Source organism: Elephantulus edwardii, unplaced genomic scaffold (assembly GCF_000299155.1).
Source record: "Elephantulus edwardii isolate Elephantulus edwardi_28Jun2011 unplaced genomic scaffold, EleEdw1.0 scaffold00024, whole genome shotgun sequence".
NCBI lineage: Eukaryota > Metazoa > Chordata > Mammalia > Macroscelidea > Macroscelididae > Elephantulus > Elephantulus edwardii.
Genome location: NW_006399774.1, coordinates 3,175,293 through 3,192,940, shown reverse-complemented (window position 1 = coordinate 3,192,940; position 17,648 = coordinate 3,175,293). Strand labels below are relative to the sequence as shown.

At 44.5% G+C, this 17,648-nt stretch overlaps 1 protein-coding gene across 1 annotated transcript in view; it reads left to right on the top strand.

The window, feature by feature from the left end:
- Positions 1-16,161, top strand: part of SYNE1 (spectrin repeat containing, nuclear envelope 1) — a 644,155-nt gene extending 627,994 nt beyond the window's left edge. Inside the window, exons 141-143 of the mRNA XM_006882743.1 lie at positions 2,270-2,362; positions 3,735-3,793; positions 15,921-16,161. Of these exons, the coding sequence (XP_006882805.1) occupies positions 2,270-2,362; positions 3,735-3,793; positions 15,921-16,161 (393 nt within the window). The remainder of the gene's footprint in view (positions 1-2,269; positions 2,363-3,734; positions 3,794-15,920) is intronic.
- The last annotated feature ends 1,487 nt before the right edge of the window (positions 16,162-17,648 follow it).

The following is a 17,648-nucleotide window of genomic DNA, read 5'->3' as shown; positions in this document are numbered from 1 at the left end:
TGCCGCTCCTGCTTCCAGGCTTGATTTAGTCGGGAAGCTCCAGCCAACACTGTCCACCATGGGTGTCCATTACCACGATTGGCACATCACTGTCACAGGCTTCAGCATCACAGCAACCACGAGTTACCTCTTTACAGCAACACACAGAACAGTGTTATACCAACTAGAAGAATGTTTGACAGGAAGACAATTTGAACCTGGCCGAGGGCCACAGAAGAAAATCACCCACCTTCGGCTTGGTAGCACAGCTTCCTTCCACTAGACCAACGTAGCTCTCTCTTGATCGTCGTCATTGTCATTTAGTAGAAACCGCCCTTGTTTCATTTATGTTTTGTATTTATTTCTTCTTATTATTAATTTTAATGAAAACTTACAGAGACTTTGGATTTCCATTCATTCATTGTTGCACTTCTCTCCACTTTTCTAAATCTACATCATGTTGTTGTTGTTAGGTGCTGTCAAGTATGACTCATAGCAACCAAAGATCTGAACCCTGCTCTCTCCTGCGCCATCCTCACACTTCCTGACACACAAGAGCCTCTTGTGGCAGTCACTGTAGGAGAACTATTACTTTTGAGAAATGCTTTAGCAGGAATAGAAATGCTTTGTAATACGGTAGACATTCAAGGATAAAATCCTGTCATGAACAGATTTTTTCTTTCTAGAAATACTCTCATGATATAGTGCATTACACCAAAAGGTGAGATGTTCTTCTAATCCACTAACTTCTCTGAGGAAAAAGAATGATAAATCTCCTGTAAAGATTTACAGCTTCAGAAACCTGGTGGAGGGACACCATGAGGCCGAATGTACTTGACAGCAGTAGGGATGTAAGCACAGGAAAACCCATCTTCCCCAAACGTCAGCAGTGCAAATGTAATTCAGTTTCTGTGCTGGTAAACGGTTGTTGTCAAGAGCTGTGGAGTTCCTTTTTGACACACAGCACCTTCATGTGGCAGAGCAGAGTTGCCCCATGAGGTATGTATTCTAGGCTGTGCTGTTTAAACGAGCAGGCCATTCTCTCGGGAAGCCACCGAGTGGGTTCAGACTTGTAACCTTTCAGTTAGCGCTCATGCGTTTAGCCGTGGTGCCACCATTTTAATAACTCTCATTTGTTTCTACCCCAAACGCACTGGTTTCTCTCTAGCTTGAGAGACCTCAAATCCATATCTTCTACATCATATCCAGGTCATTAGGAAATAAAGCTCCACGTGAACCACCAGTAACCAAACTATAGCTTCATTGTCCTGGACATTCACAACCAGGAGTTCATGGGACAGTAAAAAAAATTGGGTCCTGGAGGACATTATGCTGGGTGAAATATCTCAGTCACAAAAGGACAAATACTGCAAAGTGCCTCTGTTGTAAAATGGGACTGACATTGGGGTTGGGGTGAGATTGAGAAAGATGGGATGAATTATATATACTACATTGAAACAGATGAGAGTATTGTCTAAAAGGGATATATGATTAGGTATTATTGTCATGACAGGAGTCCAGAACGAAGGTTGCACAGGGGAGTGGACTTGGGGGAAGGAATTGTATACCAATGAAAGAATTTTTCTTTTACTTTTCAAAGAGAAGAATGAATTGGAAGGGAGGGGTGGGCAGGGAGAAAAGTGCAACAATGAATGAATGGAAATCCAAAATCTCTGGAAATTTTCATTAAAATTAATTATTATTATTATTATTATTATTATTATTATTTAAAAGAATGGGTCCTATCTTATAGGACACTCTGGTAGCTCTGTGGTAATGAGTTGCACTGCCAACCCAAAGGCATGTGGTTGTAATCCACCAGCTGGCCCTTGGAATAAAGATGGGCAGACTCCTCTCATGAATAAATTGCTTCTGAAAACCCACTGAAGGGTCAACTATGAGTTGATTCCAACTTGGCACTGCACAACAACAACAGCTTCTTGTTAAGGATGATCCCGTTGCCCCCAAGGAAGGGTTTGATTACTAGAGTGGCAGATGTTGTGGTTATTGTTGTGTACCATCCAGTCGGATCCCACCCATAGCTGACCTTCCCTCCAGTGGTTTTCAGAGGCACTTAATTGCATGGGAAGAGATTGCCCATCCTTCTTCTGCAGAGCAGCTGGTGGATTTGAACTGTGTACCTTCAGGATTGCAGCACAACTTCTTGCCACTAAGCCATCAGAGCTTGAGAGAGATAAAGTGTGAAATATATGCTAAATATTGGGCCTGCTTAGCTCTGGGACAAGCAGTTATTGAAAGAATCCTCACTAGAGGTCTGTGTCTCATGTAGGATTTGTCGTCCTGGTCTTCTGCCGATGAACTGGACACTTCAGGATCCATGAGTCCCACATCAGGAAGGAGCACCCCAAACCGACAGAGAACGGTAACTTGCCACTGGTGATTTTGCTTTGGCCCACACGAGAGGCACCAGGGAATGACATGAGCAGTGTTCCCACAGGATCCACACTCCCTCAGAACAGAGCTCCCACACAGACGAGGGTGTCAGAGAGTGTAGTCCTGCTTCCTGCGCCCAACCATGGGCCCTCCCTGCATGCAGTCAGGAACCCTGAGGAGCCAGGGTGCAAAGTGTGGTTGGTATGCAGGGAGACCAGTGACTCTGGTTGTCCTAGAGTGGTGCACACGTGTTCCTACGGTGGCAGCTTCGTTCTAACCACTGCCATCCTACTCACTGAGGAATGTAGCATCCCACATCAGGAGGCGCTCCACTCAGAGGTGAACTAAAGGTGATTGTCTTCTCAGACCACTGGCTGGCTGAGACAAGTAGAGATTCTGTCTCTTCTCAAGCAAAGACACTCCTGAGTGGGGTCCTCAAAGCTTTCAGGGGCTCAGCGCCCCCAGGGTGGCAAGGAGCCCGGTCTATTCGAGGCCTCATGCAAGCGTGGCCTTGCTGGAACATGACACAGATGAAAAGGCAAATTTGGCCCCTGCTACCCTGTATACCTTGATTTCTCTGTGTAATTAGAAGCTTGATTTTTATTTTTATTTCTTTATTTTTGTCCTGCTTCGTAATGACAATCATTTTTTTATTATCATTCCATTTTCCTTAGTTTTTAGAAGTATTGACTGTGTTTGTTCATTTTTTTTTGTCATAAATGCCTAAGTTCTATGCTGAGAAATGCGATGATCTTATTTTAGTATTTTGTTTATTTTTACTACATTCACTAGTTTCCTGTAGATTCTAGTTTAAGAATGTGAAGGAATACTGGCTTTTCAAGTCAAATTTTAGCCCATGATTCATTGGAATATTGAACTTACTGGGTTCTTATCACTTTGGAAAGAACTTAAAATGACATAAGTTTGCATCTACCAAGAATTTTTAAGATACTTCAATGTTTTACAAAATAGGGGGTGGATGAACTACCGATAAAGGATCTTTTGAAATATATGGAAGGGTATACTGAATTTTATGGTTATTGCAAGTAAATATACAGAGATATTTGAGTAGAGTAAAATAATTTCTATTTCTTTTTTTTTTTCAAATAATTTCTATTTCATCTAGGGAAAGAACAGTCACTATGATATGTATGTTTCTTCAGTGACTGATGTTAATGTAGACTGGTTACATTTCTTCAGCCAAAGAAAAGCCAGTTTCCTTAAGTCCTGGATACTGATGATCATGTCATTTGATTTAGTTTTTCCTTTGCTTCACTTTTAGTTTCATTTTCATCAGTAGCTTGTCTTTATTTGCCTGGACTGAACACTCTTCTTTCTTTACCCCTGTTCATTGCAAACAGCCACGAGGCAAAAGTAGTCTCTCCCAGCCTGGACCCTCTGTCAGCAGTCCACATAGCAGGTACCTTATTCTCCTGGTTTCCACACTGTTCTAGAATTCCAAGAGGATGATGAAAATTGCCCATGGGCTCGGTAGACCTACCTCTGGTCTGCTTTCGGTAGTGAGAAATGGCTCGCTGCGATCCATACCGTCTCCTATTAAAGTGGTGAGGAGTCTTCTGACTTGCCCTGCATTCGTAAATCATTTGGCTTCCCCACTAAACTTTGGTTCATCTGTGCAAGGTCAATTGGTACTTCCCGCTGGCTGGTATTCTGTGTGTGCATTCGCCTTCTCTCACACATTATCCTTTGGTTTAGGCGGACTTTCATCATCCTCTTTATTTCTAGAGTTTACAATGAGACAGGTCATAGGTTAATGACTTATTTTACCAATTACCGAACCCACACGTCTGAATAAAATATACTACTAACATCCCCGGCTTTTTCTTTTCTCTTCCTGTTTTATCCAGATTGTGGGTTTGGGATTCCCAAAATGGCAAGCCCTAATTTGATTCTTTTCACTTTAAAATTGATAAGCACTTCTCTCTTCTGCTTACCTGAAAACCTCCCCCAGCCAGCACACCCAGGCACCCACTCACCTTCCTAACACTTGGGAAGCCCAGTGCCCGGCCCCCTTCAAAGGCTGGTGACAGCTGCCACTTTGTGTTTCACTCTGCTTCCCGCCACTACATTTCCACAGCTCGTAGCTTGGCCTTGTATCGGTGTGATGTCTGTGCTCCTTTCATCTTCCACTAATCAGCCCCTGGGTGCCCCCCCAAACCCCTGACAAATCCTCTCAAGTGGATACGCTCTGTCCTCAGAGCTGGTTTTCATGCTCATCCCAAATTATACCCCGCTGGAGAAGTTAGTCCCTCTGGAAGCCTGCCACCACTGAGCAGGAAGGGAAGTTCCTGGGGAGAGTCTGGGGGTGTGTTAGCCCCCCAGAGTGATCCGGCCTTCGCCAGCTGCGTGCAGCCTGGACCAGCTATGGTCTATGGTCCTTCTCACTCTCTGGAGTGACGCAGAATGTATTTCCATGTGCTTTCTGGTTTGAAGTCGCCTTTTGATAGTGTTCTTTTCTGTTTGGTTTTTTTTGTTGTTGTTGTTGTTTTGGTTTTGTTTCTTTTCCATTTGGTTTGATTTGAAAACAATTAGTTTTTGGTTTTCTGCATGGTAAGACATCAATAATAAAACTATAAATGAAGGAACCCACACAGGGGCTTTCAAAGCTAATGATGGACATTTGTGGATGCCTTAAGACCTTAATTTGATAATAAGAATAATAAGAAGAGTGCACTGTGGATGATCACAGTGGTATGTCTGCATCCTGTCATTTTCCTACCAGTTGCTGGAAGGCCATGAGACATGTGGCCGCCCCCGTAGTTTCCTTTAGGGTGTCATGGCCGTGTGCCCTCCCACCGGACAGAGCAGAACTGTCACATCAGGTTTCCTAGGCTGACAGCTTCAGGACAGCAGGTCTTTTCTCCCACTGAGTGGCTGGTGGATCTGAAGTGCCGACCTTTAGGTTCCCAGTTGAATTCTGAACAATCGCACCACCAGAGCTCCTTCCCTTGAGGAGACCGGAGGCCAATTCTTTGGATGCTACAAATGATGGTAACGGAAAGGGGGAAAGCCCTATGCTCCCATAAAACACCAAGAGCACTGACCCTTGCTTCTTGGAGGTTGATTTGTGCCAGATAAGTATACTCAGAAGTATCCCGAGTACCCACCCTCCCCGGTCTTTCAGGGATGTGATATCTGAGATCTCAAAATCAAGGGCAATCTTTTCCTAGGGAAGCAATGCTTCAGGGTGTCTCCTAACAGGGCTTTGCTGCCGGGACAGCCACTGCTTTCCACTCTGCTCTGCCCAGCGCTGTTTATTAACATTTTCTGATCAATCCGAACATGTTCATCCAACTGGCCAGTGTCATCCAACATGCTGGCAGACAGGCCGTTGGTTGAGCATGTTTGGACTTCTTAATGCCCAGGCACCTCTGTTGGGGTGTGCCCAGCTCGGATAACGAGATGCAAAGTGAACGGGGAGAGAATTCACTTCACCCGCCATCCAGGCTGCTACAGTGTCCTTTTCCACTGAGACTTGTAAGTACCTTGGGTTTGATTTTGCACTGGATCAGCACCTTTGAAAGGCTGTTGTTAACAGCATTAACCCCGCAACCTGTGGGAGAAAGATTTCAGACCTGGGAAAGTGTCAGTGTTCTTCCAGAGGGAAGGAAGAGGGTAAGTGGGAAGAAAATAAGAGTCAGTTTAAAGGCAATGATTCCATATGTGTGCTTCGACACTGAAAGATTAGTAGTAGTAGTAGTAGTAGTAGTAGTTGTTGTTGTTGTTAAGTGCCGTCAAGTCATAGACGGCTCATAGCGACCCTATGAACGAAAGACCTGAACACATATAACTTTCATCATTTCTCTAAGTTCATAGAGTTTCTAGAAGCAAACTATTTTGGAAGTGGATGCCACTTCTGCTTCTAAGCCTGTTTTAATCGGGAATCTCCATCAAACACTGTCCACCACGAGTAACCATTATCACATTTGACACATCAGTGTCACAGTGTTCAGCATCACAGCAACCACGAGTTACCTCTGTACAGCAAATGGACAGACCAGTGCTATACCACTTAGAAGAATGTTTGGTCAAAAAACAATTAAAACCAGGCCTGAGGGCCACAGATTAAAATCATCCACCTTTGACTTGGTAGCATCACCTTCTAGCCACTTGGCCAACAGAGCTCTCTCTTTTTGTTGTTGTTGTTGTTAAGTGCCTTCAAGTCATAGATGACTCATAGCGACCTATGAACGAAAGATCTGAATACTTGTATAATTTTTGTCATTTCTCCGCGTTCATAGAGTTTCCAGAGGCAAGCTATTTCAGAAGTGGATGCCACTTCTGCTTCCAAGCTTGTTTTAATCGGGAAGCTCCGCCAAACACTGTCCACCACGAGTAACCATTATCACATTTTACACATAAGTGTAACCGTTTTTAGCATCATAGCAGCCATGACTTACCTCTGTACAACACATGGACAGACCAGTTCTATACCACTTAGAAGAATCTTTTCCTAGGAATAACAATGTCAGTTGCTTGTCTGGTGCATGTCTCAGTTTGGCTTTGTAGTCATGTAGTTCAGATCCGCCAGTGGCTCTGTAGAAGAATGGAAATTGTCCTTCCATGCAATTTATTGCCTCTGAAAACCCTCTGAAGGGTGAGTTATGAGTTGATTCTGACTTGATGGCACACAAACAATTCTGTGATGTCTTAAAACCATATATGCATTTATATGGAGTAATGCTGGGATTGACTGAGCACCCACCATGTGTAATCCCTGGGCCTACAAAAGGCACATGGTGTGACTCCTGCCATTAAAATGCTTGAAGCTGATCACAGTCTGAGATTCCCAAATCTACAAGGAGCCTCTCCAGCACTGACAATAAAATCGGTGCATGCATTCCCAGTAACCAGGTTCATATTTTTTATTTGCAATGAAACATATTTGAGAAGCATATTTTGGGAGCAATCATCCTTCCTCATGGTCCTACTGGTACAATTTTGTTCTTATGCCTTAAATTTTCTAGTAAATAACTCTTCAAAATACCAATGTAGCTTCTTTTAGGTGACAGTCCCCAGGGTCTAGCTAGGCACTTTGAGGAGTCCACTAGCAAATCAAAGACATTTTCCTGGGCTGGAAAAGCAAGGGCTGAATCCAGCCCAGCCACCCAGGACTTGTATCAGCACATCCTCTAATATACTGATTGTGACTATGACTTACTACCATTGAGCACCATGCTATGCAGTGGGAATCCACCAGCCAGAAAAGGATGGGCAAACTCCTTCCATCCAATTAACTACCTCCAAACCCCCCCCCCAGAGGGTCAGCTGTGGGTCAGGTCTGACTCAAGGGTAAAACAGCAGCAGCAGCCCAAAACATCATACCAAGCATTGTATATGCCACCTCATTGTACCTTCACAGCCACCTCAAGACATCCCTTTAGGAACTGAGCTAAGCTGACCCTCTAGCTGGTTTTCAGAGGCAGTGAACCACACAGGACGAAATTGTCTCCCACGGAGCAGCTGATGGCTTTGAACCATGTACCTTTAAGAATGCAGCACAACTTCTTACCACCAGGTCCCTGGAGCTCCCTTCAAGGCATCCCTACAATCCCTATTTTCTAGATATCACACACACGCGCGTGCGCGCGCACACACACACACACACACACACACACAGAGAGAAAGAGAGAGAGCAAGAGTGAGAGAGAGAGAAATAAAAATATTTGAGTTTCTGAGGAGAGAGAAGAGAGTGAGAGTGAGAGAGAGAGATTGATTGATTGATTGATTGATTGATTAATTTGAGTTTCTGAAGCTATGAATCTTTCGCCTTTCCCCTGGGGAGTCATTCTCCTTCAATCTCATTGCCATCAAGTCAGAAATGACTCATAATTGACCATCTGTTGGGTTTCCGAGGCTGTAAATCACATGGCAGGAAATTGCCTATCTTTCTCCAGAGAAGCTGCTGGTGGATTCGAAGCATCGGAGAAGCATGACGTTTGAGTTAGCAGTGAAATGCCCTACAGACTATGCTTCCAGAGCTCACTGGTGGATTCAAACCACGAATCTTCTGATTAGCAGTTCAACACATCACACATTGTGCCACCACATCCAACTCAAACTCAGTGACTTGCCATTGAGTCAGAGCTGACTTGTTGCAGACCCCTTCAGTGGGTTTTCAGACGCTCTGTGTTATGGGGGAGGAGAAGGCTCCTCTCTCTCCCACCACGCGGCTGGCGGGTTCAGACTGCAGTGAGCATCCTTACCCACGAGCCCCCCAGAGATTTCTGTTACACAGCCAGGGCTCCTTCCTTGATAGATAAGAACACTGGGACTGAAAGTGACTTTCCTAGTGGTTAAGGAGTTGCATTGCCACCGAGAGGCAGGCAGGATCTGCTAGCTTCTCTGACGGAAGAAGATGGGTGGGCTTGTCCCATGTGATTTGTAGTTAGATGTCGCCAGTTGACTTGGAGTCCCAGTGACCTTGTGAATAACAGATCTGACCTTGACTTGCCCTGCATTGTCCTCATAAGCCCCCACATCCCGGAGCCCATTGTTACAGTCACTGTGCTGATCTATCTAGTGGAAGGCCTTCCTCTGTTCCTCTGACCATCCACCTTTCCCAGCTTGATGTCCTTTCCCAAGGACTAGCACTTCTGACAACACACCCCAAGTATATGAGATGGAGTTTCACCCTCCTCACCATTAAGAAGCACCCAGGTCACACTTCCTCCAGGACTTGTGTGTCCTTTTGGCGGTCCATGGGATACTCAGGTCTCTGCTCCAACACCACGACTCAAAAGTCATTTTGAAGTTCCATTTACAGCCTCTGAAAACCCCCAGGAGAGTCAGCTGTGAGTCAGTTGTAATTAAAAGGCAGTCATAGTGGGGTTTGTGCTGTGCTGTTGAGTTGGAACCAACCTATCCAGTGAGTTTTCAGAGGCAGTAAATTGCATAAGCGGAGATTGTCCATCCTCCTTTGGTGCAGCTGGTGAATTTGAACCATGTGCCTTTGAGATTGCAGTGCAGCTTCTAACCCTACGCCACTAAGCTTTAGAAATTGACCCTAAGTCCCACCTGACTGGAGCCCACCTTGTCAGCCACTCTAGGCTCCTGGCAGTTGGTGACAGGTCCAACGCTAGTTCCTGTTAATTCCAACTCAAGACCACTCCAAGGGGATCTTGGTAGTCGGGGCTTCAGATAGGTCACCAGACCTTTCTTCCAAGATACTTTCATGTGAATATGTTTTCAACTTTTCAGTTAGCAGCCAAGTCCCCCCTCCCCCGAGGGGTGTCTGCTGGTGGGTAGTGCACCTCAAACCCCAGTTCCAGGGATTACAAGCCCCCAGATGCTGCCTGAGGTGGCTTAGAGCCAATTAAAATGTTGATTAGGAAAAAGAGGAGAGTGAAAGTTTTATTTGGTTGTTTTTTGAACAAAATTTTTCATTGTGTTGCTAACGAAAGTTTACCGGAAAGTTGAATTTTTCATTCATTCATTGTTATACCTTTTCCTCCCTATCCACCCACCCCCAGTGTGTGTGTGTGTGTGTGTGTGTTTGGAAGCAGGAGTGGCATCCACTTTATGCCTCTGGAAACTCTGTGAACTATGAACTTTGATAAAGTCGATAGTTGCAGAGTTTTGTTCATAAGGGCGCTAGGAGTTATGCTCGACTGGACAGCAATCAACAACAACATACATATAAATTCATTCTTGTTGCATAGAGAATGGAGTTTAAAATCAGTTCTACACACGTGTCTTCTAAGCCACAGGTCCAGGAATCATATTGGGTTTCAAACACCATTCAAACAAGAGCAACAACAAGGTCAAAGGCAGTGGAGATATTTTCCTGGACGAATAGATATTTCATCGGTGTGTTAAGTTCCTGTCGCTGCACTGTCAGGATGGCGAGTACTACAGGATGAGGCAACATTCCAATCTGTTGTTTGTAGGGTGACCATGAGGCCTACTTGACTCAATGGCACCTAACAACAACAACAACATACTACCCGTGTTATCTGACAAGAACGTAATGCACTAAAAGCCTCTTTTTACTTGGTTTTCAATGATAAAAGCATAGAATGAGCTCGCTTTCTTTTCATTACACTCTCTGTATGATCAGACTGCTCACATCTCATTATCTTAACTTTCTTTTCATGGTGTTCCGTTACGTCCTGAGTCCTGTCTTCCCATTCTCTTTTATCTATGTACTTAACAACAACAACAATTCGGGGAAGAGGTGAAAACAACCTCCAAGCAATTATTCCTACAAAAAATTTGAAAGACTGATAAAAACAATAAAATAAATGTTGTTGTTGTTGTTATGTGCCATCGAATCGCTTGTGACTCATAGCGACCCTATGTACAACAGCCCTAAACTCTGCTCTGTCCTGTGCCAATTGCACTGTCTCTGACACTCCCATCCTGATTACCCCAGTCACTGAATCAGTGCACCTCATAGAGGGCCTTCCCCTCCTGCGCTGCCCCTCCACCCTCCCAAGCGTGATGTCCTTCTCCAAGGACCGGTCGGTCCCTCCTTACAACATGTCCAAAGTATGTTAGACAATCTAAAAAGGAAATTGTATTCTTTAAAGATGTAGAGAATAGACGCATTTTCTTTTCTTAAACAGAATTCTTTTAAATATTTTTCTGTTGATTTAAGTCCTTAAAGATGTTCACGCTTTTAAATGTTCATATGCAGACACAGTCCCAAACGGCATCTGTTTTCTGTAAAAAATCAAGAGGAAAGAAAAGAGCAATCAGCGCGATGCCTTTGTTCTTTCCTTGTGGAATTTCCCCCAAACTCTAGAAACTTAGCTGATTTTAAGGTTAACAGATACACATTAACAGTAACCTTTTGTTGTGCTTTTGTTCATCTGTTGGCATTGGAAGCTTCAAGAGGAGGCTTCTCTTAAGGAAGGGACGGCACGGGGCATAGTGAGGTCTTGGGAGTTTTCCCAGGAAGCGGGCCTCTTTTCTCAGCTGGTAGATTGGACATCTTCAAGGGCAGGCAGGTGCATGCAAGGTCACAAAGCACCATCTGTTCCCTTCGTCCCGACCCCAGCCTATTACTTCTCCCAGGTTGGCATTCTTCGACATTAGAAAACATCCTCTCATTAAACATTACTAGGGAATGCTCTGATGTTGATCAGTGTGCCATGTCCTTCAGTAAATTCTCCACCTGATGAGCCCAGAGTCCAAAATGCTCACCTGTCTAGTTCTTCTCACGAGTGCACTAGCCAACATGGGGCTCTTGTTTTGATCTTGAACTTCTTCTACCTGATTGTGCTAATGATTGACATGCAGGGGCTGTTGAGCTCTGCCAGTCAAATGATGATAGATGTCACCTAAAGAAGATGCATCAGCTAGGAATCTCATCCATTTTATTTTAATATTTAATAATGAGGATGCTCAGAGCTTGACGTTGACCTTGTAGCATGGTGCAGCAGCTACAGGGAACGATAGCATGTGTTTCCAAGTCAGGAGAGGGATATATTGAAGTCACATTCAGCCCATGGTTCCTTGGTAGCTGATTCCATCCCTCTCAAGGCATTCCAAGGCCAGTTACTGAATCTTAAACCATTAAAAAGCAAGAGATTTTAAGGCACCCGCTGTCTTTGCAAATGAGAAAACTTAAAGCCAGCAGGTCTAATTTACTTAAGCAAGATGATGTAGGTGTCTCAACACAAATGATCTTCCTGCCTACACTTTGCCTTGATAGACTATCTTGAGACTCTCTAATTGTTGCCATTTATTTTAGACATGAAGATATCACTCAATTCCAAATATTTTGTTTCTAGACATGAGAGACCTGTGCCCTTCATCTGGTCAAGCAACAAAGCGCATCATGGCAGAGAATGCGATAGACAGACATGGTACCCTCAGCAAGCTCCTTAATCGGACAGGAGAGGCAGAGAATGAAGTAGACAGAGATGGGGTGCCCTCAGTGAGCTCCTTACTCAGACAGGAGGTTTGGGGCGAGTCACTTCCCTGTTCTATAGAGCAGATCCAGGGGCTGAGTTGAACTCCTAATCCAGCCACTCACTAGCCATGCAAATCTAAGGAAGTTACTGCTCTACCTCTGAGTCCCCTTTTTGTCACCTGTAAGTGAAGATAGTAACTACACACCTCAGAGGACCTTTGTAGAAACAAAATGAGGAAACTCAAGATGAGTGTTTACTGTGTTGCCTGGCAATTAGACGAATAAATATTAAGTCTCCTTTGCTTTAATTCAGGTGCTACTAATTCAGTTCCAACTCATGTTGACCTTCCATGAGTCTGAATAGAATAAAGTGCTGTAGGATTTTCAGAACTAGACAGCCAAGTCTGTCTTCCAGATTTCTTCTGTAGAGACTCAAACTTGTAACTTTTCGGTTAGCAGCCAAACTCATTAACCATATCTGCAAAGTTCGGGAGAAAAGATTAGATGTTCTCAATTTTCTTTTTAAAAATTTAATTTAATTTTATTATTTTTGTGTGTGTGTACCGTCAAATTGAATCTGACTGGTACAGGAGGAGATTGCCCCTTCTTCTCCAGCAGAGCATCTGGTGGATTTGAACTGCGTACCTCTGGGTTTGCAGTGAGATGTTCTCTATTTTCTAAGGAGCTCTGATGGTGACCTGGTGATTAAGGAGGTGCCCTGCCAACCCCCAAACAGGTCATTTGAATCCAGCAGCTGCTCTATGGCAGAAAGATGGGCAATCTCCGCCACTGGGATTTACAGCCTCAGAAAACCCAATTGGAAAGTCAGCTGTGTGTCGGTTCTGACTCCGTGGTACATCTCACCAACTTTTTACCCTCCATTAATAATGTGTGTGATCTGTTTCTCCTTTGATGGCCTACTGTATTTGCATGTTGTTGTTGTTGTTGTTGATTGCCATCAAGTAGAGCACTACTCATAGCAGACCTTATGAACAAAAGACTTGAAGCCACTCTAAACTATTGACATTTATCAAAGTTCATAGGGTTTCTGGAGGCATGTTATTTAGGAAGTGGATGCCACTCCTGCTTCCAAATATTTGCATACAACATACTTTTTCTTACTCAGCTCATTAGGAATGATGCCTTGGTTTTATTAGCTGAGGGGCATTTAATCCGTTTGACCACTAGATGGTGACTGAACTCTTGTGGCCTCTTAACAGGGACACTAAGTTGACTTCTATTATATGAAAGATGGGACTTTTGAATCCGAAGAACTTTTGGTCTAATTTGAGCAAACAAGATAGTGCATAGAGATCAAGTGAGTTGTTCAAGGTTACAAGGTTGTTAGTAATTGAGAAAAGAACAAGGTTACAATTAGGCCAATGATTTCTTTTCAGAGCAGTGTGGTATAAGGCTACTGAGGTGACTTAAAGCCAGCCTGTCTCCCATCTTTCTTGCTAGCTTCGTAAAAGAGCATTTATCTTCTGGCTTTTCTTTTCGTTCTTATTTTCTGTCGTTCCAACTTAATCCCTCACTGATCTGTCTTCAGAAATTAACAGCTAAGAGGGGACTAGAAAAATGTTTCCTTATGAGAAAAACATAGCGAGCTACCAATTCAGTTTAGGTTTCATGACTGCATGTTTATCCAAATTACATAGTTCACTATCACTACCCTTGTTGTTGTTTTTATGTACTGTCATGTCAGAACCCTCTTGTAGCTGACTCGCCAGGGTGAGGGTTATAAATCACGTGGGAGGAGATTGCTCGTCTTTTCCCTACAGAGCAGCTGGTGAATCCAAACCTTGTGCCCTTCTGTTGTCTGCACAACTTCTCCCCACTGAGCCGCCGGAGCTCCTGTCGTTACCCTGAGTGGTCCTAAAGCCTTTGTGGAATTCATACTAGATGTTGGGACTCGTGTCTTCCTGTTAGAGCATTTCTCCTTGCTCCTGTGACTCTGGGTGTCTGTGCCCATACGAGATGCCTCTAGTGAAGGAGAGTTCTTCATTCTTTCCACAAAGCGGAGACTGAGACATCAGTCTAGGACCTACTTCTATAATCGACGTTTCACGGCCACCTTCCTTAAACAGTTTGAAGTTCATGACTACTCACTAATGTGCTGCTTAACAGGGAGACAGAGGCAAATTAGGGAAAGTCAGGACTTGGAATCTAGGAGTCAAATAGCACCAAAGGCAAATACTGACACTGTACCCTTGACTATACTTCGGTCTACCACCTTTTACAATAACTTTACCACAAGACCAGTGCAAAACCACAAGTGAAGCTCTTTGATCTCTAACTTCTTGTTGTTATGTGATGTCAAGTAGTCTGTGACTCATAGTGCCCCAATGTACAACAGCTCGGAAGCCTGCCCTGTCCTGAGCCAGTCTCACTGACTCCAGCACACCTATCCCCATTGGCCCAGTGTCAGTCCATCTCATCTGGGGTCTTCCTCTCTGCGCTGTCCATCCACCCTTCTGAGCATGATGTCCTTCTCTAAGGATCAGTCTTTTCTGGCCATGTGCCCAAAGTAAGTGAGGAGGAGCTTCAAAATCCTAACCTCCACAGAGACACTTGGCTTCATCCTCTCCAAAGACAGAACTGTTTGTTTTCTTGACAGCCCATGGTGTGTTCAAGACTCTTCTTCTTCTCTAATTTAACATGTGGAAATTACAACTGTGTCTTCCTTGCTTTCACATTTAGAAGCTCATCAATGATGTGCCCGGTCATTTTTTCTCCCACTTCTCTTGCTAGACTCGGCAAAGTAAGCGAGGCCACCATCTGTGGTTTCCCCCAGGGAGGCTCTCAAACGCCACAGTCATGCTCTTAACTTGTTGACTGAGTGCTCACGGCTGGCAAGAGTCAACAGAAACCACTCGGCAGCACCCCTTTCAGGTGGCACCCCGGGCACACCCCACGCCTGCCGTACCTCCTGAGAAGGGATCATTGAAGTGACTGTCCATCCTGCTCAGAAAAGTGTGTGAGCTTCTCATAGTCCCCGCGCTATGGCGAGGTCAGCGTAGGCACTTGGTATTCAAGACCAGGGTTCTGTCAGTGCGCTTCACAGCCCTTCCTTTTGCCTACAGCTGTGAAACCCAGGGACATCACAGCCAGCCGCTGATCCAGTGCAAAACAAAACCAGGGTGTCAGAACCAGCCCTCAGAGAAGGTGGGCTTTCCTGAGAGAAATTGGATGAGTGTGCAAAAACGACTCTCTTCCTACTCCTGCTGTGGATTCGGGCATATCCAAGATGACTATTACATGGATCCTGTGTGTAATTTTGGCAGCAACTTGTATAGCTCCTGATATTTTTTTTAAACCAAAAAGGAAATGTCTTTATTATCCTGGATCCATTTATTCTGTTCAGATTTGAATAGAACACTCATCCTCATTGGGGGAAAGGGTTTTTACCTAATCAAGGGTTAGAATGAGAAGAATGTGTACCTCAGTTCGTACCTCCCACTGTCTGACTGAAAGCTTATTTCTTGTCAGCGTGATTTCCAAACATCCCTTTGGTCGGTGGTGGGGAAATGATCTGACCATCCTGCAGAGCAGTGCAGACACCTGCCAAGCTGGGTTGGGTTTGACGGGCCCTTTAGCTTCCGGGAAGGTGCCAAAGCCTAGAGCGGCCTCCCTGCAGCAGGTGAGTGACTGGTATCACTTCTCTCAGGTCCATAAGAGGTGGCTCCGGTTCCTCCCTTTCTGAGCCCCAGGCAGCTCGGTCGGGCCGAGCCTTCCTGCTCCGAGTGCTCCGGGCGGCCCTTCCGCTCCAGCTCCTTCTGCTGCTGCTCATTGGACTCGCCTGCCTCGTCCCCATGTCAGAGGAGGACTACAGCTGTGCCCTGTCCAACAACTTTGCCCGCTCATTCCACCCCATGCTCAGATACACCAACGGGCCGCCTCCACTCTGAGCACAGCCATCTGCAAAGGCGCTGGGTGCAGCTGCAAGCAAGCCCAGCCTTGCAAAGGCAAGGACCTTCATCGTGGGGAATGCCCCTCACGTGGCAGCTTGAGTCCTCTCCCGTGTCCCATGTGTGCAAGTCCTGGCTTTGGGGCCAAACAATGACAGGCGGAGAAGAGACAGGTCTAGAGGGTGTGGAAGATGTTCTGCTCAAAACTTCAAGCCCCAGCACTCAAGAAATGACTGAAGACCTCCAGGGTTCGTTCCCTATGCTGGGAATCCTGGGTCCTTGGTCCCCTCTGTGCATAACCGAGGACTCCAGTGGACCTTCCGGGCAGCTTTCTCTATCCATCCAGTCAGCCGTCCTCTCTGGACACCATGGCAGTACCGTACAATCTACCAACCAACCAGTGCAAAAGAGATTTTAGAACCTTGTACCATACCATTTTTAAGAGCTTATATGGCAGCTTCCTTTCTACCTTCTTTTCTTTTGGGTCATGGTGTTCTTACTTTGCTTTTGAAGCACAAGCTGTAAATGTAAAAGGCACTTTTTTAAAGGTATAAAGAGAAACTGGATGTAATAAATAAGATCATGGAAGGCTTTATGTGATAAAAAAATTTAATGTTATAGTAAAAAAAAGTTATTTATGTATGTACAGTTTGCTAAAGCCAAGTTCTGTTTGTATTGATTTATTTGCATTTATTATTATATTATTATTAGAGATACTATACAATATTTTGTCTGTGTATTTTTTCTTTTTCTTTTTTGCCTTAAAAGAATCACTCTCTCTCTCTCTCTCTCTCTCTCTCTCTGTGTGTGTGTGTGTGTGTGTGTGTACCATCAAATTGGATCTGACTGGTACAGGCGGAGATTGCCTGTCCTTCTCCAGCAGAGCATCTTCTGATGGATTTGAAACACGTACCTCTGGGATTGCAAAAGAATGACTCTTAAGACTGACTTTTTTTTTAGGCAGGAATTTATCAGGATGCAACCTCTTTTTTTATCCCCTTCTGGAAGGAATGAAGCTGGAACATATGTATCTATTGAGGGAGAAGGATAATTAGACAAAGTACATTTGTAGGTGTGAACCCAAAGATTAATTTCCCTTCTTCCAGGTGGTCAGAGAAAAACACAACAGGGGGAAACGCCTACACTGTAGGAGATGATGCTCTCTCTCGCCTTCCATAATCAACCAAAGCTCCTAAATTCCTGCTTCCTAGCATCTTTGAGGATTTCATTCTTTCCTACTTGATTTAACTTAACAATGACAACAGTCTCGTGGGATCTGCTGGAGGCCCACTCTCCACTCCATCCCAAGGGCAGCCATGGATTTTCTCAATGCCACCTTTTGTGCTAATCATTGTTTTTGCTCCATAACTTTCTTTTCTTTTTCTTTCTCCACAGTCTAAGAATGTGTTTAAGAATGGTGCTGCCAGTCCAAAGTCTGCCATGTTACATAAAGTCTACTAGTTACATACAGTCTGTCAGGTTGCATA